This window comes from Scyliorhinus canicula, chromosome 13 (genome assembly GCF_902713615.1).
Source record: "Scyliorhinus canicula chromosome 13, sScyCan1.1, whole genome shotgun sequence".
Classification (NCBI taxonomy): Eukaryota; Metazoa; Chordata; class Chondrichthyes; order Carcharhiniformes; family Scyliorhinidae; genus Scyliorhinus; species Scyliorhinus canicula.
Genome location: NC_052158.1, coordinates 39,779,190 through 39,804,879, shown reverse-complemented (window position 1 = coordinate 39,804,879; position 25,690 = coordinate 39,779,190). Strand labels below are relative to the sequence as shown.

Genomic DNA, 25,690 nt, shown 5'->3' with positions numbered 1-25,690 from the left:
TGGTAACAACACTAAAACGTTATCTCCACTGGCAAAACTACAAACTTTGGTTTTCTTGTCCACTACCCATTTCATCCCATTTTGTGCAATTTCCAAATGTTGTCTTGCCAAATCCCCTGCTCTATTTAATCGTTCCCTAAAATTTGACTCATAATCCAATAATGTACATTCCGATTTCTCACTCATCAATTTTTCCTTAATCAATTTAAGTGGTCCTCTTACCTCATGACCAAAAATTAGTTCAAAGGGACTGAATTTGGTTGACTCATTAGGTGCATCCCTAATTGCAAACAGTACGAGTGGAATTCCTTTTTCCCAATCCTCTGGATAACCTTGACAATAAGCCCTCAACATTGTTTTTAATGTCTGATGCCCCCTTTCTAACGCTCCCTGCGATTCTGGATGATAAGGCAGTTGATTTAAATTGTTTTATTCCTGAGCTATCCACAACTTCTTTGAATAATCTCGAGGTAAAATTTGATCCTTGATTCGATTGTATTTCTGTGGGTAGTCCAGATCGAGTAAAGCATTTAAGTAACTTCTCCACAACCTTGTTAGCTGTAATATTACGTACTGGAATGGCCTCTGGAAACCTAGTAGATACATCCATTTTAGTCAAAAGATATTTATTCCCACTTTTCGTTTTAGGAAGCGGTCCCACACAATCAATTAAGACCCTTGTAAAAGGTTCCTCAAATGCTGGGATAGGTATTAAGGGCGCTGGTTTTATCACTGCTTAAGGTTTCCCTCTCACTTGACATGTGTGACATGATCAACAAAATTTTACTACATCTTGATGTAGTCCAGGCCAATAAAATGTTTTTGGATTTTACCTTGAGTTTTCCTTACTCCCAAATGACCTCCCACTGGTACCTCACGTGCGACTTGCAACACCTTCTTTCTGTACCCTATCGGCGATAGCACTTGATGAACTTCTGCCCACTTTTCATCCGCCTGTATATGTAAAGGTCTCCATTTTCTCATCAAGAAATCATTTTTATGGTAATAACATTCTGGTATACACGCAGATTCCTCTTCCGAGTATGCTTTCTGATACAGCCATTTAATTTCTATATCTTTTTGTTGTAACTCCGCCAATTTTCCTGAACTAAAAACATCCGCCTCATCCTCCGCCTGTTCTGTCCTTTTCCAACCATCTGATCAAAAATTGGTTCTGATACTTGGGGCGCGATTCTCCGCCCCCCACGACGGGTCGGGGAATAGCGGGAGGGCCTTCCCGACATTTTTCCCGACCTCCCGCTATTCTCCCCCCCCCCCCCCCACGGCCGCCCCCCGACACGAATCGCTGCTCGCCGTTTTTTTACGGCGAGCAGCGATTCTCCCCTATCCGATGGGCCGAGTTCCCAGGCCTTTACGGCCGTTTTCACGAACGCCAACACACCTCCTCTCACCGTTCGTGAAAACGGCCGCAAAGTGCCGTTCTGGAGAACCATGGCACCGATTGGCATGGCCGCACCACGACCGTGCCAAGGGTGGCATGGGCCCGCGATCGGTGGGCACCGATCGTGGGCAGCAGGTCCGAACCCCGCGCACTCTTTGTTCCTCCGCCGCCCCGCTGGATCAGTCCGCGGATCGGCTGAGGGGCATAACGGCCCACGCATGCGCGGGTTTCACGCATATGCGTGATGACGTCATCCGCGCATGCGCGGGTTGGAGCCGTCCAATCCGCGCATGCGCGGCTGACGTCATCGTGCGCGTCAGCCGCCGTTACCCTTGGCGCGCGGGCTTAGCGAAGTTCGCTAAGCCTGCGATGCCGAGGTTCACGGGGCCCCGCTGCTAGCCCCGACCGGGGAGCAGAATCGGGTCCCGGGAGGGGGCGCGGAGGCTGCCGTGAAACACGGCCAGTTTCACGGCAGCCTTCACGACTCTCCGCATTTGCGGAGAATCGCCCTCTTGAACTTTAACTTTATCTTCACTCTTTGATTTCTCCTCTTGTCTCAACCTGTGACTTTATGACCGGGTTACTGCACAACCCAGAAAAATCCCAGGATACTTGTCCTTCAACACGTCAATTGTCTGATTTTCCACTGGCTTATCAACCACGTAGGCATCACTCCCATCTGTGATCCAGCTATATCATTACTCAAGATAAACTGTATTCCTGGACAAGGTGAAATGAAAAATGAAAAGCGCTTATTGTCACGAGTAGGCTTCAAATGAAGTTACTGTGAAAAGCCCCTAGTCGCCACATTCCGCCGCCTGTTCGGGGAGGCTGTTACTGGAATAGAACCGTGCTGCTGGCCTGCTTGGTCTGCTTTCAAAGCCAGTGATTTAGCCCTGTGCTAAACAGCCCCTATAGTTTCTCTATTACTCCCACTATCACTTCACCACTCTTCACTAGATTTTCCAACCTTACCTTATATAATCGAACACAAATCTTCTCACCCTGAGGGCGCGATTCTCCGCAACGGCCGACGCCGGAATGAAACCCGGAGTGTTTCACTCCGTCGTCGGAGGCCGCTCCTCGCCCCCCATTCTCCCCCCCCGGGGGGGGCTAGGAGCGGCGGTGCGCGAAACTCGGCCGCCGGGCCTTGACGCTTGCGTCAAAACGGCGCGCCGAGAATTACGCGGCCGGCGGTGCCTAAGTGACGTCAGCCGCGCATGCGCAGGTTGGCCGGCGCTAACACGCACATGCGCGCTTGCCGTCTTCCCCTCCGCTGCCCCGCCAGACATGGCGGCTTGATCTTGCGGGGCGGCGGAGTGAAAGTGTGCGTCTCTTAAAGACGCCGGCCCGACGATTGGTGGGCACCGATCGCGGGCCAGACATCTGACGAGCACGCCCGTGGTGCTCAATCCTCCGCCCCCCACAGGCCCCACACTCACCTGTCGCGCGATGTTCATGCCAGCAGCGACCAGGTGTGGTTGAACCGGTCGGATCATCAGGCCGCTCGGCCCATCCGGGCCGGAGAATCGCCGGTCGCCATGAAAAACGGCGAGCGGCAATTCTCCAAGCAGCGTGTCGCAAAACGCGACACACCATTTTGGGGGGGGGAGAATCGCGGGGGGTGCCAGGGTGGCACTCCCGCGATTCTCCCACCCGGCGTGGGGAGCGGAGAATCGAGCCCTGAATTCCCCATATTACCACCTTTTCTGGCAGTATTCTTCCCAAACTACATAACTCCTCATCTCTTACCATTAAAAATTGACTAGCTCCCCTACCTCTTAAAATTGTGTCTTCTTTACCTGCTCCTCCTGATACACATGAGTAAACTTTACCCGTACAAGTAAATTATTTAAAGAGATCTGGCACCTTCTTATCAATCACCTCTTGATCAGGCTTTACAATCTTTTGCACCTCCTTCACTTCACTTGGGCTTTCCTTTACCACTTTAACAAGCCCCACTGTGTTATCCTGTTTTACCACATCAGCCTTCCCAGTGCTTTTCTTCTGTGAAACACTGTGACTTTACATGGCCAAATTTATTGCAGTGAAAATATTTGAAACTTTTCATTTCACTTCCATCCTCCTGGATTTCTTTTTTAATCTGAGGTACACTCCCCTTATTATCTCCCATCAGATCACCTTTACCTTTACCACTTGAATTTTTCTCTTTTCCCCTGTTTCTATCCCTCACAGGCTGAAACTGATGTTGGAAACCCAGCTTTGATTTATGAACTAATTAATAATCATCTGCCGTTTCTGCTGCTAAACGCGCAGTTTTAACCCTCTGTTCTTCCACATGAGTTCTCACTACATCAGGAATTGAATTTTTAAACTCCAAAAGTATAATTTCTCTGAGAGCTTCATACATTTAGTCTATTTTCAAAGCCCTTATCCGCCTATCAAAATTACTCTGTTTGAACCTTTCAAACTCCATGTATATTTGACCAGGTTCTTTCCATAAATTTCGAAACCTTTTGTCTGGAGGCTTCAGGCACTAGTTCATATGCACCTGAGATGGATTTTTTCACCTCTTCATACGTCCCAGATACCTCCTCTGATGCAAGTGATGCAAACACTTCACTAGCCCTACCTAACAGCTTTGTTTGAATCAGTATTATCCACATGTCCTATGGCCATTTCATTTGTTTAGCTACCTTCTCAAATGAAATGAAAAATGCTTCTGCCTCCTTCTCATCAAATCTTGGTAATGCTTGGACACATTTACATAGATCCCACCAAACCTCCGACTATGACACTCTTTCTCTTTATCCTCATCACTATCCTCCAACTGTACGTTTCCCTTTGCATCACCAATTCTAACTGACTGTCATGTTTCATGGCCATTTTCTGAAGCTCAAACTATCTCTCTTTTTCCCTTTCCTCTCTTTCTCTTTCCCTGATCTGTACCTCCCTTTCTCTTTCTTTTTGTTCTGCTAGGGCCATTCTTTCTTTCCTCCTTTCTTCTCTCTCCTTTTCTTTTTCCTCTCTATCTCTTTCTCGCTTTTTCTTTTTCCTCTACATCTCTTTTTCTCTCTTTTTCTCTTTCCTCTCTATAATATTCAACCTGCTTTAATTCTTTTTCATGTTCAAGTTGCTTAATCTGCAATTGAATCTTTGCCATTTCCAATGAGTCAGACTGTATCTTAAGCAATTTTAAATGTTCAGCTATCGCGGTAATACCTCTTCTTTTCGCATGCTGTCAGGTAACGTTAACTATAATGTTTTTGCCAAATCTCAAAGCCTTTTTCTCGGTCCGTAAGGTGCTGTGAGTGACCTCATCCACCCCCAAAAACGTCCAAGCCTCTGAAAGAGCCATTGTCCCCAGCACACTCCCGACTTAAACTGAAATACCACAACTGAAAAGCAACCACAAAAAAGCTCACCCCTCACTGTCTTTAAGTTCACTAAGCCACCCAATAGATAGACTTTTATCCCGCACGAGCCCCAATTTGTTATGGGCCAGGGTTTAGAGAACCCCAAAGTGTATCATGGAGTTCACCTGACCACAACGTTTAATAGATTGTGGTTATGGGGAGCACACGGGCCTACTTTACAGGTGTGGTGCAACAGAGCTTAAGTACTTTTAAATTAAAACAATGTTTATTTATTAAACCAGTTAACACTTTATAAACCCACAGTAAATATCTTAACAACTATCAACACCAAGCATCCTTACAGATACAATATTCTATAATTAACCCTTAATCTTTGCTTGCAACATCCATAAGACAAAAGACCCTTTTTAACACAGAGATCAGGTTTAAATTCTCTCGTTATCTCTTTGAAAACACCCAAATGATCTGGAGACAGTCTTTAGACAGCCTTGCTTTTCCTGCAGCTATCCAGCTCTAAAAACAAAACTAAACACACCCTGTAGCTGCCTGCTCAAAAACAAAAGTGAAAGACAGACAACCCAGCTCCACCCACACTCTGACATCACTACAGCTATTCGATAAACACCCATTCCTTAAAGTTGCTCACATTGCAACTTCATAATCAGAACATAAATGAAATTCACAACTCATCTGACTCTTCATCTTTGTTATTACTATTAAATTCAGTCACCTCTTTCTTTTGGTTCACCTATCTTAGATATTTCAGACTCTGGTTCACTACCTCTGTGGCTTGATATGTGATCAACGGCTGTAAAAATGTCTTTATTTGAGTCATTTAATGTCCAATCAGTTTTTCTAACTCCCACGTGTCCTACCTTCGGCTGCAGTTACCATGTGCTATCAGCAGAACTCCCCTGAGACTCTCTGTCATCATGGCTAAAGCTACAACCTTCACTCTTGCCAAATCATTCCGCAAAACTAAGTCTACTGCATTCACTGGGAATATCTTATCCACCTGTACAACTACTGGACCTGACACTAAATCACACTCCAATTGTACTTTATATAAAAGAAAATAAGATATACTCGCCACCTATCCTAGTCATTACTACCTCAGCATCCATTGAGCTCTCTGGAGGAAAAAACACATCTTTATCCAGTAAAAGACTTTGAGTAGTCCCTGTGTCCTTTAATATAGTTATTAGTTTGGCTCTATCATTGATGAAAATGAGGTGATCTTCCCCTTTGACAAAAACCCTACATATCTCTCCTCTATCTCATTCCTCCCATCTGCTCCCAAAGCAGTGTTTACCTCGGGTCTCCTAATTCTAGTTAAATCTGCAGTCTGCCCTACAGTATTCCCCACTTTTGTTCCCTTTTCAGAATTCTCCTGATCAACTCCAGACGTTCCATGGGCTTTCCTTGCAACTTCCAACCTGTTGAATGAGCGTGTCCCACATTGTTACAATGGTAGCACCTTGGCTTTCGAATCTCACCTTCACCCTCAGTACCTTCCTTCCTGGACTGAGGAGGAGATGTCAGAGCATTCCAGCTATCTATTTTTACCTTGGTTACCTGCCTTCCTTTAACTGTCCCATTTCCTATCCTTTTCAAAATGGTGGGGGTGATGGAAAAGGATTTAAATTTATGGATTTGCTGATAAATCATCAGCCATAATTGCTGCCAGTGTAATAGTCACCACCCTTTGGTCCTCAACACGGGTACCTATCAAAGAAGGTAGGGAATTATTAAATTACTGTAAGAGAAGGACCTCTCTCAGAGCCCCATAGGTAGTTGCAACTCCCAATACTCATATCAATCCATCAAATGTTCTGTTTAACCCTTTGGAATTAGGTATGTGTCCTTCCCGGTTGGTCCTTAAATTCCCAGACCTTTGCCTACATGCTTTGGGAACTAATTCATATGCATTCAGAATAGCCTTTTTATCACGTCATATTTCTTAGATGCTTACTCTGACAGGGAAGCATAAACTTATTGTGCCTGCACCGTCAATTTACTCAGCATGGGAAATGTCCACTTTTCTCCTGACCACTCCATTGCTATTTTCTCAAAAAACCCTAAAAAATGTTTCTATCTCCTTCTCTTCAAATTTTGGGAAGGCAAGGATAATTTTAAACATGTTACCACTGAGTTCCGTTCTATGGTCAGGCTCCCCTCTAATTTTTGGCTGCTCCCCATAACTTTTGAGTGCCTTCACCCAGAACATTTGTCTCTCTTTTACTTTCCTCTCTAATTTCCAACTGCTTCATTTCCATTTCCATTTCTTTTACTTTTTCCTTTTCTTCATGCTTCATTTCCATTTATTTTTGATTCATCTCCATTTCTTTTTGCTGATTCTATTTGTTGCATCTCCATTTCTAATCTTTTAAATTCCCTTTCATGGCCTAACTGCACCAAACTCTCTCTAGCTCAACATCCCCACCAGAAAATGTCCTTGACGCTACATGACTTTGTGGGTTCACCTGTATTCCTAGCATCTCTTTCAAATTTAAATGTTGAGCAATCCCTTCAATTATCTCCATCTTCCTAACTCTAGCTGGTACCTCTATTTTTAATTCCCCGACCAATTCGTCATCCAGCTGAAGCTGCCAGAGCCATTCTGTTTTAGGATGATAAACCTGGGGTTGAATTCTTCACTGCCGGGATGCTCCATTTCGCTGGCAGCCCGGGGGTTTCCCAATGGCGTTGGGCTGCCCCACAATGGGAAACCCCATTGACCAGCCAGTGCAACAGAGCATTCCGCCGGCATGCTGAAATAAAAATGCGGCGGGGCGGAGATTCCAGTCCCTGGTGTCTCTTTTAATTGATGCTGTAACTCAAACTCCACCGACTAACTTTCCAAAGATCACAGACTGGAGCCCCCAAATTATATTACAATAACCTGAGCTAGTGTGTCCTCAATTCCAGCCCCATGTGCCCCAGAGTCACAATACAGGCAAATTAACCAACAGTTTTCATAAAAACTCGTGAGGACTTTGGCCTTTGGCTGACCAATAATCGCAGTCACCAAGTTTGTAAATGTAAACACAGTTACTCTTTATTTGTAACAAGAACTATATTTAAATATGCATCACATACAACCGGTTACTATAGCAAATTCCTGATACCCACATTAATCCGCCGCCAACCTCTACACACAAAAGACAAGGAAACACGGAGGGGTGGAAAGGGGTTAAAATCATAAATGAAATAATAAAAGTTTCTTTGTTTCAGATGATTGTTGTCAGCACACTTTTCTTCATAGCAAGTTTGCAGATTAAAGTCTTTGCTTTACAGCCTGTAATGGTCTTCTCTGTAGCTTCATTCATTCAGTTTCTCTGTGGTTTAGATATGCAGTATGCCCACATTCCTGGAGAAATATAACAGATTCTGGACTTTTCTTGCATAGCCTATTATGGTTCTGCTGTAAATAGAGTCATCCAGGCTTCCTGCCAATTCAGAAATAGCTGTTCTGGAGAAAGAAACAGTGGAAAATGATAGCAGGACCTTCCTTGGGGCTGCCAGGATCAATTGGAAACCATGGGACTCAGAAAATCATTCCAGTGGGATAAGATCTAATCACCGCCTGTTACCTGGCAGGGTTCAGCCTTTTGGGCCAATATTTTGGGCACCTGCCAAATCAATCAACTAAGTCCCAACCCATCTCTCTCATTGGTGACAGCCAGTCTGCAACTCGAGTTTAGACCAGCAAGCCTTCTGGATTCTTCTGCTTAAATTAAAGTTACCAGCTGCGTATCTGAAAGACGCATGTCCATTAATCATCCATGGATCAAAAATGTGACGGCAAAAAATAAAACTAAGGGTGAAGAAGAAAGCTGATGTACGGTCAATTCTAGCCCCATTTGACCCAGAGTTACAACACAAGTGAATTAACCAACAATTCTCAGAAAATTACCCAGAGTCTTTGATCCTCAGCTGCCCAATAATTATTGTCACCAGGTTTGTAAAGGTAGACACATTTACTGTTTATTTATAACAAGAAGTATAATGAAATATTCAGTAAATACGAATGGCTAACTGTGATCTAATTCCTAAATACCTACTTTAACTTTCCCCAACCTCTACACACACACCCATACACACACACACAATACAGACAAACACATAGGGTAACAAAGAGAAGAAAAATAATAAGGAAAAGGAAAAGAAGAATCTTTGTTTCAGGTGGTAGTTTCCAGCACTTTACGTCACTTCAAACATTGCTTTCAATTGGTGGTTTGTATTCAGGACTCTGTAGTTTCAGAAATTCAGCACTCACAGACTCTCTGGAGAAAGATAGCAAGTTATTGCCTCTTCAGTTCAGAAATACAGCACCCACAGGCTTATTTGGGGAAGGTAGAAGGTTCTGGTCGGTAAAAGGTAGAAGGTAGAAGGGGCTGGTTTAGCTCACTCAGCTAAATCGCTGGCTTTTAAAGCAGACCAAGCAGGCCAGCAGCAGGGTTCGATTCCCGTACCAGCCTCCCCGGACAGGCGCCGGAATGTGGTGACTAGGGGCTTTTCACAGTAACTTCATTGAAGCCTACTCGTGACAATAAGCGATTTTAATTTCATTTCATTTCATTTCTTCCCTCTGTAGTTTCAGAACTACTGCACTCAGAGGCTTTCTGGAGAGAGATAGCAAGTTCTGATCCTTGCTTGCAGCCGATAATTGTTTTCCTCTAAATAGATTCTTTCAGGTTCTCTGCAAGTTCAGAAACACAGCCTTTCTGGAGAGAGAGCACCGAGGAGAGAGAGAGACATTTTCTTCCTATGCCTTCAAGAATCAAAATTGAAACTCCACTGGGATAGGATCGAATCACCATCTGTTACTGGCCAGAGTGCAGCCTTTTGGGCCAATTCATTGGTCACCAGCCAAGAACTCAAACCAACTCCTACCCCATCTCTCTCTCTCTGTGCAGACAAGCCTGCCGCTTCCTTTTCAATGCAGATGAACACAGCACAATGTTCTCTCCTCTAACTTCCGAATTTGACTGCTTGTCTTAAATTGACATATTCCCTAATCATCCAGGGATCAAAAATAATAATGGCAAACTTAAAGAAAGGGGAAATAAGGGAATAAACAGGAAGGACCTGTAGAGCATATATGTGGCTGGAGAAATTTAACCCAGAGTAATATAAAATGATACATCTTGCTAGGAAGAATGAGGAAAGATGAATAAAGGATACAATTAAAGATAGATTGAAGGAGCAGCAGATAGAAATATCATTGAATCTGGCGGGGTCGATTGAGAAAGAATCAAGGGCGCGATTCTCCGCTCCCCAGGCAGGGTGGGAGAATCGCAGGAGGGCCGCTCTGGCACCCCCCGTGATTCTCCCACCCCCCCCACCCAAAATGCGTGTCGCGTTTTGCGACACGCCGCTCGGAGAATCGGCAGTCGCTGTTTTTCACGGCGACCGGCGATTCTCCGGCCCGGATGGGTCAAACGGCCTAACAATCGCGACCTGTTCACGCTGGCGTCAACCACACCTGGTCGCTGCCGGCGTGAACAGCGCGCGACAGGTAAGTGTGGGGCCTGTGGGTGGTGGAGAGAAGATGGAGCACCACGGGCGTGCTCATGAGGGGACTGGCCCGCGATCGGTGCCGACCGATCGTCGTTCCGGCGTCTCTAAGAGACGCACACTTTCCCCTCCGCCGCCCCGCCCCTTGGCTTTTTGGGCTTTATAAAGAGAGGGTAGACGATTAATCCATTGAGGCCAATTCTATTCCTATTCCAGCTGGGACCAGATAACTCATCAGGGGTCACATTTGGGACTTGGCTGGTGTGCGCACACACACTGCATCAATCTGTAATTGATGATGATCTATAGTAACCAACGAGACAGGGACTGACCGAAAATATGAACCTGTTTTAAGAAAGTGAAATGATTATTTCTGTTACTCTGTTGTGTCATATTTTCATTCCAAAAGAGAGATTTCACAAAAACATGATCTGCTGAATATGCTATTTGAATTATCTGGTTAATTTCTCACTAAATATAATTAAACTCAAATAAATGTGTTTGTCTCTCTTTCTTCTGTAGGAATAACGTTGTGGGACTTAAAGACTCAGCAAAAAGGCAGTGATACACAACGTCAGTATAACACAGAGTTTCACATCATTGCATCTGACTCCATTGAGAATAAAACCTCTGCTCTGAATGTGAACGGATCACTGAAAGCAAGTTTATTGTCTGGATTGGTCGAGGTGAAAGGATCAGCGAAATATCTCAATGACACAAAGAGATCAAAGCGACAGGCCCGAGTGACCCTTCAGTACCGAACAACAACCAGGTTTGAGCAGCTGACAATGAGCCACTTAGGGAGGCAGAATGTAACCCACCCGTATGTGTTTGATCAGGGAACAGCAACTCACGTGGTTACAGCAGTGCTGTATGGAGCTCAGGCTTTCTTTGTGTTTGATCAAGAGGTTTCTTCATCAGAGAACCTGCAGGATATTCAGGGTAACCTGGAGGGGATGGTTAAAGAAATTCCGAAGATTGCAATTGAGGGTCAGGCCTCCCTAAAAATGAGAGATGAACAACAATCCAACAGCCAGAAATTCAGCTGCACCTTACATGAGGATTTCTGCCTGGATATCAATCCCACCACATTCCAAGATGCCGTTAACATCTACAGAACCCTCCCAAAGTTACTGGGACGGGATGGAGAGCACACAGTGCCCATGAGAGTCTGGCTCTTCCCACTCAACAAACTGGACTCCAAAGCTGCTCAGCTGGTACGAGACATCAGTGTCGGACTGGTCAATCGCTGCCAGTCTGTGCTGGAGCAGCTCAATGAGGCAGTGATGAGATGCAATGATATGATGAGAGACAGTGTCACTGCTCAATTTCCAGAGATTGGGAACAGGATAATGAAATTCCGAGAGATGTGTCTGGAGCACAAACTGGTATTCCAGAAGACTTTATCCAGAGTTTTACCATCTATCCGTGGAGGTGGGGTGGAGGAAGGGTTGCTGGTGGATATTCTGAAGAACAAGGAACAGTCACCATTCAAACCCCAGTCACTGATCAAATGGCTGGATGACCAGGAGAGGGAAATGAATGTGGTGAAATCTTATCTCTCAATATTGAAAGGTATACACGTTGTAAAATCAAGGAGTGATTTAGATAGAGAAATTTTGGATTCACAGACAGAGTATGTGGTCTGCTTCACATTCACATCACTGCATCAAGAGGATTTCTATCTGTTAGAAGCAAACAGTTACCTACAATCTCACACAGCTGAGAAAATGCAGATCCCAAATCCTGCTGACCAGGTTAGTGCAGAACATCACACCCAGCAGTGGTTTAACTCAGCGTCTGTATCCCAGAAGATGAAGGAATGCTCCCGCTTATTCCTGGATTTTTCCACAGCCAACAGAACACGAGAGATATCAAAGTTCATTGTTGCTTCTGTGCAGGATGACAGTAATGTGGGAGCATCGATTTACCTGTATGAGAGAGGTTTTGTGGTCAGTCACTGCTTCGAACCCCCATCGCAGCCAGAGAGACCTGTGGTTAGTGGGACAACACATGACAGTGTGACCCTCCAATTCCAGCCACCGAGATACGGAGCTGGTGAGATTGTTGGGTACAGGGTGGAGTACCGAGCTACCCAACAGGAGGAATGGACAACTGTGGATACATCCGATACATCCACATCCTTCACAATATCCGGGTTACAGCCACACCAGGAATATCAATTCCAATACAGAGCAGTGACCAAGGCAGGAGTTAGCATGGTCAGTGAGGGTTACAGTGTCACCACACTTCTTACAACCTCCAACAAAAAGAATGAAATAACGGAGGAAATAAAGTCAAAAGGCAGTGAACATCATTATGCTGCTGACCGGGGAGAAGATGTTTCTAGTGAATTTAGTGATTTAATAAAAACAGAAAATAAACCAACGAGACTCGCTGAGAAACTTCGCAGAGAAAGTACATTAACAGCCAATGGGAGCCCTTCCATTTACACCCTCCCCTTAGAGAAGAAGATACTTGACAAGGATGGACACCGTGTAAAATGCTCCTTCGGAAAACCCACCACAACACACAGTGTCAGGACAATAATGGTTCTTGGAGCAACAGGAGCAGGAAAAACAACCCTCATCAATGGAATGATCAACTACATCCTGGGTGTGGAATGGGAGGACAATTTCAGATATAAATTAATAGATGAAGGAACAGGAAGATCCCAGGCTGACAGTCAGACATCCTCAATCACTGCCTATGAAATCCACCATCGAGAAGGATTCCAGATTGATTACTCTCTCACTATCATTGACACACCGGGATTCGGAGATACCGGGGGGATAACCCAAGATAAACTGATCACTGATCAGATCCGAGAGTTCTTTACTTCCCCAGATGGTATTGATCGCATCGATGCCGTGTGTTTTGTTGCTCAAGCCTCATTGGCTCGTCTGACTCATATACAGAAATATGTCTTTGATTCAATTCTTTCCATTTTTGGTAAAGATATTGCTGAGAATATCCAAATCCTGGTGACATTTGCAGATGGGCAGGTTCCTCCCATTCTGGAGGCCATCAAAGTTGCTGAGGTACCGTGTGCCAAAGATAAAAAAGGTTTTCCAGTTCACTTCAAATTCAACAATTCAGCCGTATTTGCTCAAAGGTCAACTTCTGTAAACTCTGCCAACAAGAGCAGTCCTTATGATAGCGATGAGGGGGATGGTGATAACTTTGATGCAATGTTCTGGAAGATGGGATCGATCAGTATGAAGACATTTTTTTCAGCTCTGAACAAAATGGAAACAAAGAGTTTATTATTAACAATGGAGGCCCTGAGGGAGCGTCAGCAGCTGGAGGCTGCGATCGCGGGATTACAGCCTCAGATTAATGCGGGTCTGACAAAACTGGAGGAGATCAGGAAGACCCAACAAGCTTTAAACCAACACCAGGTCGATCTGGATGCAAATAGAGATTTTGAATATGACGTTGAAATCACAGTTCCAGTCCAGATAGACATCAGTGGGAGCGGTGGTTATATAACCAACTGTCAGAAATGTCACTTCACCTGTCACTATCCCTGTCAAATCCCTAATGATGATGGTAAAAGGGGATGTGCAGCAATGGACCATGACGGTTGCTGCACAGTCTGTCCCAATAAATGCATCTGGAATGTTCATTTCAACCAAAAGTACAGATTTATTTATGAAACCAGAAAGGAGAAGAGGACATACAGTGAGCTGAAGGAAAAGTATGAAAAGGTATCTGGTGAAAAGATGACACAGGAGAAAATCCTGGAGAAACTTCAGCAGGAATTGGATGATGTTCAGGATGCAGTGTTGGAACTGATTGAAAAATCATCCCAAAGCATTTTAAGACTTGGAGAAATTGCCCTCCGACCAAACCCATTAACAACCCCAGTTTACATCGATCTGCTGATTCAATCTGAGAAAGAGGAGGCTAAACCTGGGTTCATGGAGAGAATCCAGTCACTGAATCAAGTCAAGAAACAGGCTCAGTTAATAGCAAAAGTTGCTGGGAAAGAGGAGCTGTTACCAGAGGAATGGAAACAATATCGAACTGGAAAGGAAAGGAAAAAGGAAAGAAAAGGTGCTAAAGGAAGTGTGTCTAATATGTGGCAATGGATCAGTGATAAAGACAATCAACTTGGAGAGTTTGTTGATAAACATCAATATCATTCAACTGTTTCAAATTTGGGAAGCTGGGGCGGAATTCCCCGACCCCCCGGAGGGTCGGAGAATCACCCGGGGCCGGCGTCAATCCTTCCTCCTCCGTGTCCCGAATTCTCCGCCCCCGAGAGTCGGCGGGGGCGGGAATTGCACCGCGCCGGTCGGCGGGCACCCCGCGGCGATTCTCCGGCCCGCGATGGGCCGAAGTCCGCCGCTGCCAGGCCTTTCCCGCCGGCATGGTTTAAACCACCTCTGGTACCGGTGGGATTGGCGCCGCAGGCAGGCTCCGGGGTCCTGGGGGGGGGGGGGGGGGGGCGCGGGGCGATCTGACACCAGGGGGTGCCCCCACGGTGGCCTGGCCCGCGATCGGGGCCCACCAATCGGCGGGCGGGCCTGTGCCGTGGGGGCACTCTTTTTCTTTTGCCCCCGCCATGGCCTTCACCATGGCGGAGGCGGAAGAGACGCCCTCCCCTGCGCATGCGCCGGTATGACGTCAGCAGCCGCTGTCGCTCTGGCGCATGCACGGATTTATGCCGGCAGGCAAAATCCTTTCACCCCCAGTTGGTATGGCACCAAAGGCCGTTCGTGCCGGCTGGCGGAGTGGGAACCACTCCGGTGCGGGCCTAGCCCCTAAAGGTCCGGAGAATTCCGCACCTTTGGGAAGGCCCGATGCCGGAGTGATTAATGCCACACCAATACACCGGGGCCCCCGCTGGGTAGGGGAGAATCCCGCCCCTTTGGGGAGGCCCGATGCCGGAGTGATTAATGCCACTCCAATACACCGGGTCCCCCCCGCCCCGCTGGGTAGGGGAGAATTCTGCACCTTTGGGGAGGCTCGATGCCGGAGTGGTTGACGTCACTCCAATACACCGGGACCCCCGCTGGGTAGGGGAGAATCCCGCCCCTGATGTTTCACCCAGTTGATTTTTGAGCTTTAACTTTGCTGATTAAACTAACTCTATCCGCTTTCCCCTATATGGAGAACAGCTGTTTTGCTCAGGCTATAAACTAATGCTTCATTCTGTTTCACTAATTAAATTAACTATATCCAGAGGTTCCAATTGGAAAGCTCCATTCTCTCAGTTGATTGAATTCATTCTATTTCCCTGATCTAAATAACTCTGCAGGGTACAGGACTCTTTGCAGGAAAGAGGCTAGAGTGAAGCCAGAGGCCTCTCCTGGGAAAGCTGTGAGTAAGATACACTGCTGAGCTGCAAAGAAAAATATTACAAGCTGTAGACCAGAGACTTTAAACCACACACATACTGTGAAAGGGGTGCACTGAAGACCTCATCATCTGAATCAAGAACTGTTCGCAATTGACCTTAACCCTTATTATTTTTCACCCTTCCCCTTCCTCTCTGTGTTTGTCTGTATTGTGTGTGGGTAGAGTGTGGGGTTAGGTATACACCCGCTATTAAGTAGTTGTTTTACTGCATATTCTATATTTGTTCTGATTATAAATAAACAGTAATTGTGTTTAAGCTTACAAGCCTGTTGACTGATGTTATTGGACAGCCAAGGGCCAGAAATCTGGTCTATTTTCAATGAATTATTAGTTAATTTGCTTGTGTTGTGACTCCGGGGCCAGTGGGGCTGGAATTGACCGTGCACTTGCCCAGGGTGCTGTAACACCCCCTCCCATTCAGAGCCTTGTCAGCAACAAATTAGACTGAACTGCATCATGGGATTGTGGTGGGAGAGGAGAGTCACGGGACAGAATGGGAAATGGTGGGATTGTGGTGGGGGAGGAGAGACACAGGACAGAATGGGAATGGTGGGATTGTGGTGGGAGAGGAGAGTCATGGGACAGAATGGGAATGGTGGGATTGTGGTGGGAGAGGAGACATGGGACAGAATGGGAAATGGTGGGATTGTGGTGGGAGAGGAGAACACGGCACAGAATGGGAATGGTGGGATTGTGGTGGGAGAGGAGACATGGGACAGAATGGGAATGGTGGGATTGTGGTGGGAGAGGAGACACGGGACAGAATGGGAAATGGTGGGATTGTGGTGGGCGAGGAGACATGGGACAGAATGGGAATGGTGGGATTGTGGTGGGAGAGGAGACATGGGGCAGAATGGGAAATGGTCGGATTGTGGTGGGAGAGAAGGCATGGGACAGAATGGGAAATGGTGGGATTGTGGTGTAGAGGAGACATGGGACAGAATGGGAAATGGTGGGATTGTGGTGGGAGAGGAGACACGGGACAGAATGGGAATGGTGGGATTGTGTTGGGAGAGAAGGCATGGGACAGAATGGGAAATGGTGGATTGTGTTGGGAGAGAAGGCATGGGACAGAATGTGGGATGTTGGGATTGTGGTGGGAGAGGAGAGACACGGGACAAAATGGGAAATGGTGGGATTGTGATGGGAGAGGAGGAAGGAGAGATAGGGCAGATAGGGGAATGGTGGGATTGTGACGGGAGAGAAAGGATACATGGGACAGAATGGGGAATAGTGGGATTGTGATGGGAGAGGAGGATGGAGACATGGGACAGATTGGGGATAGTGGATTGTGACGGAGAGGAGGAAGGAGACACGGATCAGTGGACAAACGCTGGATTTGGGATAGGAACGATGGCAGGCAGAGCGGCAAGCTATGAAATGGAAGCTCGAGTCTAACAGTAAAGACTGGAACGCAGACTCAGTAGGAACAGAACTACACAAGGATTGGAGCGGATGAACACAGATTCCAGAATCCGAGCGTATGGGGTTTGTGTTCATGTGGGACAAGAGAGGAGGGCTTGCACCAAGACATGTGGAGTTGGGAAAGGAGAAAGGCTTGCACATGAGGGACGGGTTGTACAGAGACTGATGGAAGGTGGTGAGGTGGGGGAGGGACACTCTTGTCGGTATCTAGAGAAATGGAAGAGTGAAGAGAAAGACAGTCTGAGGCAAAGTAATCAGGATGCGAGACTAAAGTTCATCCTGGTCTCAATACATCTGTTGGGATGCGAGAATTAAATCAGTCCTGGATTCTGGAGGCAGTATTAGGGTTATGCATGGCATTGTAGTCCCACTGTCGGGGCGGGGGTGGTGGGGGGGAGGGGGAGGGGGGGGGGGGGTTACGGGACGTGGAAAGGCTGTGCTCAGTTGCAAAATGACACAGCTCAGTATATAGGGCATCACTGACCATGGTATTGTCTGGCTTGGTACTGAGCTACAGAGTAGGTGGTAAGGGTTAGGGGAGGCAACTGCTACCCATTAAGGGGAAAAGGTAATGGAGAGGAGGGTGTTGAAGCTTTCCTGGGAGAGGGTGCCCTCTGTAAGTGATGCCCTGAGATGCTGATGGGTGAGGGCACAATGGACACGGGGACAACTATAGTTATGGATTTAGACAGGAGGGTTGGAATATCGACCATGATGATTATGGATTTCTGGGTGAGGCTGGAGAAGAACGGGAGGGAGTTTTACCTGCACACCGTGAGGGTCCAGGAAGAGTTGGGCACATTAACCAAAAAATAAAAAAGCTCTGTCCGTTGGATTGCTAAACTAACAAGTTTTTTATTTTTATTTTTCAGTAGTTGGGAAGTTAGTTCAGTGGGAATGGAGGCTAGGGCAGTTGAATGTTCCTCCTGCAGAATGTGGGAGGAAAGGGTCACCTCTAGAGTCCCTTCTGACTACATCTGCGGGAAGTGCACCCAACTCCAGCTCCTCGAGAGCCGCATTAGGGACCTGGAGCTGGAGCTGGATGAACTTCGGATCATTCGGGAGGCGGAGGAGGTTATTGAGAGGAGTTATAGGGAGGTATGCACACCTCAGGTAAAAGAAGAAAGTAGATGGGTTACCGTCAGGGGAGGGAGAGGGAACCGGCAGGCAGTGCAGGGATCCCCTGTGGTCGTTCCCCTCTATAACAAGTATACCGTTTTGGATACCGTTGCGGGGGACGACTTACCAGGGGTAAGCAATAGGGCGCAAGTCTCTGGCACAGAGTCTGTCCCTGTTGCTCAGAAGGGAAGGGAGAAGAGGAACAGAGCACTTGTCATTGGGGACTCCATAGTTAGAGGAACAGACAGGAGGTTCTGTGGGAACGAAAGAGACACACGGTTGGTGTGTTGCCTCCCAGGTGCCAGGGTTCGTGATGTCTCTGATCATGTTTTTGGGATCCTTAAGGGGGAGGGGGAGCAGCCCCAAGTCGTGGTCCACATAGGTACCAACGACATAGGTAGGAAGAGAGATGGGGATTTGAGATAGAAATTCAGGGAGCAAGGGTGGAAGCTGAGAGCTAGAACAAACAGATTGTTATCTCTGGGTTGTTACCCGTGCCACGTGCTAGCGAAGTGAGAAATAAGGAGAGAGAGGAGTTGAACACGTGGCTACAGGGATGGTGCAGGAGGGAGGGTTTTGGTTTCCTGGATAATTGGGGCTCATTCTGGGGTAGGTGGGACCTCTACAAACAGGATGGTCTTCACCTGAACCAGAGGGGTACCAATATCCTGGGGGGGAGATTTGCTAGTGCTCTTCGGGGGGGTTTAAACTAATTCAGCAGGGGGATGGGAACCTAAATTGTAGTCCCAGTGTACAGGATGTTGAGAGGAGTAAGGTCAGGGATAGGGTTAAAAGTTCAAAAGAGGGCACCGGCAAGCAGGACGCTGGTTTGAAGTGTGTCTACTTCAACGCCAGGAGCATCCGGAATAAGGTGGGTGAGCTTGCAGCATGGGTTGGTACCTGGGATCTCGATGTTGTGGCGATTTCGGAGACATGGGTAGAGCAGGGACAGGAATGGTTGTTGCAGGTTCCAGGACTTAGATGTTTCTGTAAGAACAGAGAAGATGGTAAAAGAGGGGGGGGGGGGGGGGGGGTGTGGCATTGTCAATCAAGGAAAGTATTACGGCGGTAGAAAGGACGTTTGAGGACTCGTCTACTGAGGTAGTATGGGCCGAGGTTAGGAACAGGAGAGGAGAGGTCACCCTGTTGGGAGTTGTCTATAGACCTCCGAATAGTTCCAGAGATGTAGAGGAAAGGATTGCAAAGATGATTCTTGACAGGAGCGAGAGTAACAGGGTAGTTGTTATGGGGGACTTTAACTTTCCAAATATTGACTGGAAATACTATAGTTCGAGTACTATAGATGGGTCAGTTTTTGTGCAGTGTGTGCAGGAGGGTTTTCTGACACAGTATGTAGACAGGCCAACAAGGGGCGAAGCCACATTGGATTTGGTACTGGGTAATGAACCCGGCCAGGTGTTAGATTTAGATGCAGGTGAGCACTTTGGTGATAGTGATCACAACTCGGTTATGTTTACTTTAGCAATGGGCAGGGATAGGTATATACTGCAAGGCAAGAATTATAGCTGGGGGAAAGGCAATTATGATGCTATTCGGCAAGATTTAGGATGTATAGAATGGGGAAGGAAACTGCAGGGGATGGGTACAATCGAAATGTGGAGCTTTTTCAAGGAACAGCTACTGCGTGTCCTTGATAAGTATGTACCTGTCAGGCAGGGAGGAAGTTGTCGAGCAAGGGAACCGTGATTTACTAAGGAAGTTGAAGCACTTGTCAAGAGGAAGAAGAAGGCTTATGTTAGGATGAGACATGAAGGCTCAGTTAGGGCACTTGAGAGTTACAAGTTAGCCAGGAAGGACCTAAAGGGAGAGTTAAGAAGAGCGAGGAGAGGACACGAAAAGTCGTTGGCGGATAGGATCAAGGAAAACCCTAAGGCTTTCTATAGGTATATCAGGAACAAAAGAATGACTAGAGTAAGATTAGGGCCAATCAAGGATAGTAGTGGAAAGTTGTGTGTGGAATCAGAGGAGATTGGGGAAGCATTAAATGGATATTTTTCATCAGTGTTTACACTGGAGAAAGACAATGTTGTCGAGGAGAACACTCAGGTTCAGTCGACCAGGCTAGATGGAATTGAGGTTCAAAAGGAGGAGGTGTTAGCAATTTTAGAAAATGTCAAAATAGATAAGTCCCCTGGGCCAGATGGGATTTATCCTAGGATTCTCTGGGAAGCCAGGGAGGAGATTGCAGAGCCTTTGTCCTTGATCTTTATGTCGTCTTTGTCGACAGGAATAGTGCCGGAAGACTGGAGGATAGCAAATGTTGTCCCCTTGTTCAAGAAGGGGAGTAGAGACAACCCTAGTAATTATAGACCTGTGAGCCTTACTTCGGTTGTGGGTAAAATGTTGGAAAAGGTTATAAGAGATAGGGTTTATAATCATCTTGAAAAGAACAAGTTGATTAACGATACTCAACACGGTTTTGTGAAGGGTAGGTCATGTCTCACAAACCTTATTGAGTTTTTTGAGAAGGTGAGCAAACAGGTGGATCAGGGTAAAGCTGTTGATGTGGTGTATATGGATTTCAGTAAGGCGTTTGATAAGGTTCCCCACGGTAGGCTATTGCAGAAAATAAGGAAGTATGGAATTGAAGGTGATTTAGCGGTTTGGATCAGTAATTGGCTAGCTGAAAGAAGACAGAGGGTGGTGGTTGATGGCAAATGTTCATCCTGGAGTTCAGTTACTAGTGGTGTACCGCAAGGATCTGTTTTGGGGCCACTGCTGTTTGTCATTTTTATAAATGACCTGGAAGAGGGTGTAGAAGGATGGGTTAGTAAATTTGCAGATGACACGAAGGTCGGTGGAGTTGTGGATAGTGCTGAAGGATGTTATAGGATACAGAGGGACATAGATAAGCTGCAGAGCTGGGCTGAGAGGTGGCAGATGGAGTTTAATGCGGAAAAGTGTGAGGTGGTTCACTTTGGAAGGAGTAACAGGAATGCAGAGTACTGGGCTAATGGCAAGATTCTTGGTAGTGTAGATGAACAGAGAGATCTCGGCATCCAGGTACATAAATCCCTGAAAGTTGCCACCCAGGTTAATAGGGCTGTTAAGAAGGCATATGGTGTGCTAGCCTTTATAAGCAGGGGGATTGAGTTTCGGAACCACAAGGTCATGCTGCAGCTGTACATAACTCTGGTGCGGCCACACCTGGAGTACTGCGTGCAGTTCTGGTCACCACATTATAGGAAGGATGTGGAAGCTTATGGAAAGGGTTCAGAGGAGATTTACTAGGATGTTGCCTGGTATGGAGGGAAGGTCTTACGAGGAAAGGCTCAGGGAATTGAGGTTGTTTTCGTTGGAGAGGAGAAGGCTGAGAGGTGACTTAATAGAGACATATAAGATAGTCAGAGGGTTAGATAGGGTGGACAGTGAGAGTCTTTTTCCTCGGATGGTGATGACCAACACGAGGGGACATAGCTTTAAATTGAGGGGTGATAGATATAGGACAGATGTCAGAGGCAGTTTCTTTACTCAGAGAGTAGTAGGGGTGTGGAACGCCCTGCCTGCAATAGTAGTAGACTCGCCAACTTTAAGGGCATTTAAGTGGTCACTGGATAGACATATGGATGAAAATGGAATAGTGTAGGTCAGATAGGCTTCAGATGGTTTCACAGGTCGGCGCAGCATCGAGGGCTGAAGGGCCCGTACTGCGCTGTAGTGTTCTATGTTCTATGTTCTATTAACACTCACGGACGAACGGTCGAAACTGGCCTCATAATAAAATCATAGCACCACCATCTTATCAAGATGACACAATGGTGCAGCAATAAATGAAAACTGGACAGGAATGTGGAAGGGAGGGGGGTTGGAGTCCATGTGGGAGGAGACCAGGGCTACACTCAGATGGCCCAGTTCAGGGGTCAGCCTCAAACTGCTTGCACACGAAACATCGAAATAGGGTCAGAGCTGATGGAGCTGTTGCTCGTTATGCTTTTACTTAATTGCTCTGTTTTGATAACCTTTGCTCTAGAGTCGCCAGGTATCTTTCTGATACCACCACGAGGTTCAAAGCCAAGTGCTGATCAATACCTCAATACACCAGTTAGTAAGTTTCAAATCAATACACATTTATTATACACACAGTCAATCACTACTCATGCATAAACTCTATTTACTAAACTATCTCTGCAACTAAAGGCCAATACTTAGCTTTCAAATGGCCCACCAGGTCAGAGGAACAATGGCCTTTGTCCGGTTCTGAATCTGCAGGCTTCAAGCTGGTATGGAACAGTAGCTAGGAGTGCCTATCTCGTAGCGTGCATTGACTGGAGACTTACTTGGTTGATGCAGCTGCTAGCCACGCCCCTCCCTCCATAGCACTCCCGTGAGCCAGCTAACTTCTGCTGACCCCGGCGACTCCCACCCTACCTCCGACTCCTCCCCATGTGGGACTACCCCTCCTCCATCGTGCCCGTCAATGTGTCCTCCTCCCCCCCCCCCCCCGCTCTTGCGCAGGAAAAGAAAACAGCCAGCAACGACCCGCGCTTCTCAGCCCCGACCCCGCCCCCACCATCTCCCAGCTCGGGAAACCCGCAGAAAGCCCGCGCTTTCTCCCTGCCCGGCCCCGCCTCCCCCAGGGCTACTCCCATTGTCAGTCCTCCCCCACCAGCCCGAACTCCCCATTTACCCCCCTGCCCTAACCCGTCCACCAGACCCCTACAGAAAAACCCATATAGAAAAGACAAATCGACATCACCCCACCCATCCTAAGGCCAACCCACATCTTACACTATACCAAGCAAATACAAATACAGTATTATACAGCATCCCCCATCTTAGACCCTCAGTTTGAGTCCAATTTCTCGGCCTGCACAAAGGCCCACGACTCCTCCGGGGACTCAAAATAATGGTGCCGATCCTTATAGGTGACCCACAGACGTGCCGGCTCAACATGCCGAACTTCACACTCCGTCTATGGAGCACCGCCTTCGTCCGGTTAAACCCGGCCCTCCGCCTCGCCACCTCCGCACTCCAATCCTGGAAGATCCGCACCTCCGTGTTCTCCCACTTGCTGCTCCGCTCCTTCTTGGCCCACCGGAGCACACACTCACGATCCACGAACCGGTGAAACCGCACCAACACCGCCCACGGCGGCTCGTTCGGCTTGGGCCTCCTAGCCAGAATTCTGTGGGCCCCCTCTGACTCCAGGGGCCCCTGGAAGGACCCAGCCTCCATCAGCGAGTTTAACATAACCGCCACATAAGCCGCCAGGTCCGACCCTTCCAGCCCCTCCGTGAGGCCCAGGAGCCGCAAATGCTTCCTCCTCGACCGGTTGTCCAGCTCCTCGAACCGCTCCTGCCATCTTTTATGGAGCGCCTCGTGCATTTCCACCTTCCCCGCCACGGCCACGGCCTCGTCCTCCCTTTCGGCGGCCTGCTGCTGCAGCTCCCGGATCGCAGCCCCCTGGGCTGTCTGGGTCTCCATCAGCTCCCTGTTGGTTACCTTCAGCGACTTCAGCAGCTCCAACTTAAGCTCCTGGAAACAGCGCAGCAGAGTCGCCTGCTGCTCCTGAGCCCACTGCCTCAGCTCCTCAAGGCCTCCGCCGGCCACCATTTTGTCTTCCTTCCCCCGCTTTTTCAGGGGTGCTTTCTCCGTCTTTCTCCTTACCCCACTCCTGGTCCGGATCATAGGACCATAGGGGTCGACTCCTGTCCTCTTCCCACGTCGGGATTTGCCGACACAGCTCCGTTGGGGGCCCTGAAAAGAGCCCCAAAGTCCGTTTTCAGCGGGAGCTGCCAAATGTGCGGCTTAGCTCCGCATTGCCGCCACCGGAAGTCCCGAGTTTTACAATCCTTTAGTCACAAATGAACACATTTCTTTATTTACAAATGAAGACGTGCAAACCAAACGAATGTTCTTTATTCCATGTCAAGGGGTTCGGGGGCCTGGTGGAAACCGAAGATAGGGGATCTTATTCCAGGGTGCGAGAGCGGTAGGCTCTCCTTCACCATTTCTTCATGCGGATAGTCTGCATGATGCTGCAGAGTATTGCCAGAGCTAGAATTGCTTCAACAACCTACGAAAGGGAATACCATGTGATAAACTTATCACACCATGTCGGGGTACTGTTACATGTCACTGTGCTCTGTGTACTATGGGGGAGTGAATCACTGACAGCCTGTGGGGTGGGGGTGAGGGGGTTCGCTTTCGCGCGCAACCAAATACATAATGTCCAAAGAAGAACGATGGAGGTCGTCCTCATCTCTTCTCTTCTCTCTTCTCTTCTCTTCTTGTCCTGGAGCTTCTGGAATTCTGTGAATACAAGCATAACATCTGTTATTATCTTGCTTAAGATCTCGCGTGTTAGTCTGTCTGTCCTTTAGTGCCAATTTCCTTTATAATTGGTCACCATCTGTGACTCCCTCATTTTAAAAAAAAACCGAATTTCAGGACAAGACACACTTAAAAATACTGAAACAGTGCGAGCCGTCTCGCAGCCTGTGCGATTTACCATCCCAATGTTTGAGGATGTAAATAGCATGAGGGGAAGCAACCGAAGGGTTACGATAAAACAAAACAGAGACTCTCAAAACAAAAGAGCCAAAATGAGGCGTATAGGCCGCAGCGGGTAAGAGTTGGATTGGATCCCCGGGTAGGGCGGGCTGTGCTCTACCCGAGCTTGGTTGACCAGAGGGGGGGGATCCTCAGACAGGGCGGGGATAAGTGCCGTTTCTCCACTGCCTGAGTAACCAGCAAGAACGGGCAAGAATGTAGTCATCGTGGGGGTTGCAGTAGTGTCTCTACCGTCGAATCGGAAGAGCAATTATGAAATGGGCTCTGGCAAGTGGTTTCGGCTGATAAGCATGCCAGTAAGTTCTCAGAAGTATCTGCGGACAGATTTGGTGTGGGGCTGTGGAAGGCTGTTTAAATTCAAACAAAGAACATTTGAAAAACACAAACAAACAAATATGCAACAAATATCATGCAGGTTCCATCCGAAAGGACACCGTTCCTCTCTAGCGGTTCCTTTTTAAAACATCATCTGGACATCTCAGTTATCTGTTGCGAACAGGGTCGCAAAGGGATTCGCGTGTGGGGAGTCAGACTCAATGTCATCATCTTCTCCCGGCTGCCATACTCTTGTATGGATAAGTGAAGGATCTTGTGATTGTGAAGTTGAGCTTCAATTCAGGGTTACCGGTTGTTCTTGAGACATTGCTGAAACTCAGTAGAAATTCAAGTTAAAGACTTGTCAGGTGCTAATAAGAATTGTTTTATTTGGAGTTCATTGGTTACAACTTGAAAATCATTTAAAAGGTAGTTTGTAGACTACCTTGTAATTTGCTTTTCTTCAAAGAATCACAGGAATTATCTTCTGAGACAATAGCCTGAACACAACTTTAAAAGTCAAAGTCTGAAGTCAAAGTCTGAAAATGAAATATGAATACAGAACTCTTTTCTATTCTCTTCCTTTCTGTCTTTCTCTCTTTCTCTCCTCTTTCTTTTTTTTTCTAAAATGGTGGCCAAATCGTCCATGGATATACTATTTCATATCTGT

At 47.2% G+C, this 25,690-nt stretch overlaps 2 protein-coding genes across 2 annotated transcripts in view; both read left to right on the top strand.

Moving 5' to 3' along the window:
- Window positions 1-14,471, top strand: part of LOC119975569 — a gene marked incomplete at its 3' end in the record, with an annotated part of 44,636 nt that extends 30,165 nt beyond the window's left edge. The window contains exon 3 of the mRNA XM_038815357.1: window positions 10,783-14,471. Within this exon, the coding sequence (XP_038671285.1) occupies window positions 10,783-14,471 (3,689 nt within the window). The remainder of the gene's footprint in view (window positions 1-10,782) is intronic.
- Window positions 1-25,690, top strand: part of LOC119976111 (stonustoxin subunit alpha-like) — a 784,268-nt gene that overhangs the window by 573,915 nt on the left and 184,663 nt on the right. The window lies entirely within an intron of this gene.